The sequence below is a fragment of the Muscardinus avellanarius genome (assembly GCF_963383645.1).
Source record: "Muscardinus avellanarius genome assembly, chromosome: 11".
Lineage (NCBI taxonomy): Eukaryota > Metazoa > Chordata > Mammalia > Rodentia > Gliridae > Muscardinus > Muscardinus avellanarius.
The window spans coordinates 95,748,950-95,751,720 of NC_137797.1; the positions used below are offsets into that span (position 1 = coordinate 95,748,950).

Sequence of the window (2,771 nt, forward strand, 5' to 3'; positions counted from 1 at the left end):
GAGCTATACTCTATTGGTATATTTGATTTTTACATTTCCTTCTTTGCTGAGGCCCACTTTTCTTTCCTTTTTTAAATTTTTAGGTATTTTTCTTCTTTTATAATTGTCTTTGTCTTGTTTAGCTCTTGGTTGGTGACCTGTTGGACTGGAGCTACCCTCACTTGGTAGTTTGGTGCATTTGTTTTGTGCATTTAGTTCTTTGGGTTAATTTTTCTTTTTGATTCCCTACCTTGTTAATGCATTCTTTTTTTTTCCTTTTTTAATTTTCTAGTTTTCATCTTTTTCTTTTGTTTTCAGCTACCATCCTAAGATGTCTCATTTGTGGAGCGAGGAGAGCGAGGCCGGGCAAGGATGTCAGGGCTCCCAGCAGCTCAGCTGTCAGGAAGGGAGCTTCAGGGAGCGCTATCTGTTCGTGGGGGGTATTGCAGAGGGCGGCTTTGGAAAGGTGAAACTGGCCATCCATCTGCTCACAGGCACAGAGGTGGCAGTGAAGGTCCTGGAGAAGGGAGGGCGGGCTTCCCCCTTTATTATGACTGAGCTGGACATAATGAAGGCCGTGCAGCACCCAAACATCATCCAGCTGTTTCAGGTCATTGAAACCAGAGAGCGTGTTTATGTTGTGATGGAGCACGCAAGTGGGGGAGACCTCCTGCAGCATCTGCCAAAGACTGGTGGCATGCAGGAGGCAGAGGCCCTGAGAGTGTTCTGGGAAATTGCGTGTGCTGTGGGCTATTGCCACCAGAAGGGCGTAGTTCACAGGGACCTGAAACCCAAGAACATTATGCTGGATGCCCAAGGTCACGTTAAAATCATTGACTTTGGGCTTGGCTGCAGGGTCAGGCCTGGAGAAAAGCTGCACGAGGTCTGCGGCACTTTTCCATACTGGGCCCCAGAAGTCTGCCAGCGGGAGGCATATGATGGCCCCGCAGCAGACATCTGGAGCCTGGGGGTCATTCTCCACCTCATAGTCACAGGGGACCTCCCATTTAAGGAGAGCACACCTGTAACAAAGAAGCAGATTCTGCATGCCAGGCATGCCTTTCCAACCTACCTTGCCAAGGACATACACAGCCTCATCTTTGACATGTTAAGGTTGAAGCCCATGAAGAGGCTCACCATCGATCAAATCCTGGAGCACCCATGGCTGAAGCAGGAGGAGGGATTCCCCAGTCCTTCCAGTGAGCCAGTCTCCAACCACATTAGCCCCAAAGTCCTGATGGCCATGGTTGACATTGGCTTCAACCTCCATCAGATATGGTTGTCTTTGAAAAATAAAAAATTTAATGATGAGATGGCTACATACCTCATGCTGCAGAATAAGCTAAGCCAGGATACAGGCACCACGTTACAAGTGATTCCTATGTTTCACAAGGTCACAGGTGACTTTTCCTCCGAAAATCTCCCCCTAGTGAGACGTGCCAGTGAGCCTGCCCTAGGCGCTGTCCCCTCTCTGCCCTCTGAGCAGATTGAGAAGGGCAAGCAGTCAAGGCTAAAAGTCTGCAGAGGAAACAGCGTGCCTGCCATTTTTTCCTTCAGCCTAGTGCCAGGGACCCACCCTTTCTCTGTGCCGTGGCATGATGGGCCAGTGGTGCCTCCACTAAGCCCCTACAATGTAGGGGACTCTGAGAACAGTAGATGCTCCCAGGAGCTTCCCCCTCAAGAGCCCTCCTCCTCCTTCTCCTCCCCTGGGTCACCTCGTCATGGGACAGCAGCCTCATGGAAGAGGGTGGCTAGAAGGATGGCTTGCTGGGTTGCTGATATCTGCTGCTGCTGCTGCTGTTGTTGCTGCTGCTGCCGGAGGGCCCCAAGGACAGGCCCTGCCATCAACAAGGTGTGTTCTGTGGAGAGAGGGCAGAGGGGACCTGCTGGAAAAAACAAAATCTTTCCAGCTGGCCAGTGAGGTCCTGACAAAGTAGGTGGAGGAGTGTGGTCCAGTAGTTCATTTTATTTTACCTGTGCTTTAATGTCTTTCTTTTCTTCTCTCTTCTCCCGCCCTCCCAGTGGTTCCCCCACCACCACCACCAGCAAGGCCAGTGAGGCTTTATTTTGGAAAAGATAAATGAATTCGTTTTTAGTTGAGGGCATGGGCAAGAGGGGTATCCCAGGCAGTGGGGTCCTCCCAAGGGTGGGCTGAGGGCTAGGGCAGGGCACCAGGCGGGGCTTTTGTTTCACTCCCCTATACAGCTGTGTCCCTGACAGGCTCTGAGGCATCTGCAGGAGGAGGGCCGGCTGGGAGGGGGCTATAGGGCTGTGCACTGGGCAGGACCTCAGGGGATTCAGACACCAGCTTTCCATTTCGAGTCTCAGCCTTCTTCACAACCATGGCCTTGGTGCTTGTATGGCTGAAGGAGCTGGCAGCCCCGCCAGAGCTGAAGCTGGGCTGATGGAGCTCAAACTGTAGTTGAGGCCAGGACTCAAGAGGCCCCCGTAGGCCAGCTCAGACCTCCTGAGTAGCCACTGGTTGTCTTTGTAGGTATACTCATGTTCCACATCCTAGACTCCCGCCTGCCCTCCTCCTCACCTCCAGCAGCTTGCAGTAGGTAGCGATCTCCATGTCCAGGGCCAGCTTGACCTTCCTGAGCTCCTGGTACTCTCACAGCTGATGTGCCATGTCCTGTTTGCCTCACTGCAGGGCACCCTCCCGCTCAGCCAGCTTGACATCGGTGTCCTGAATTGCCAGCCTCTTGTGCTGCTCAGCACCATCGATGGCAGCCTCTAGGAGGCCCTCAGCCTTTGAGGGCCTCGATCTCTGCCTGAAGGTGGCAGACTCA

General features: G+C 52.7%; 1 protein-coding gene across 1 annotated transcript; it reads left to right on the top strand.

Moving 5' to 3' along the window:
- Positions 1-310: 310 nt before the first annotated feature.
- Positions 311-1,470, top strand: LOC308269591 (sperm motility kinase 2A-like; the record flags this gene model as incomplete). The annotated part of the gene is made up of 2 exons (XM_080704958.1): positions 311-1,379; positions 1,466-1,470. The coding sequence occupies 2 exons, from the start codon at positions 311-313 to the stop codon at positions 1,468-1,470; spliced, it is 1,074 nt and encodes a 357-aa protein (XP_080561084.1).
- Between the last annotated feature and the right edge of the window lie 1,301 nt (positions 1,471-2,771).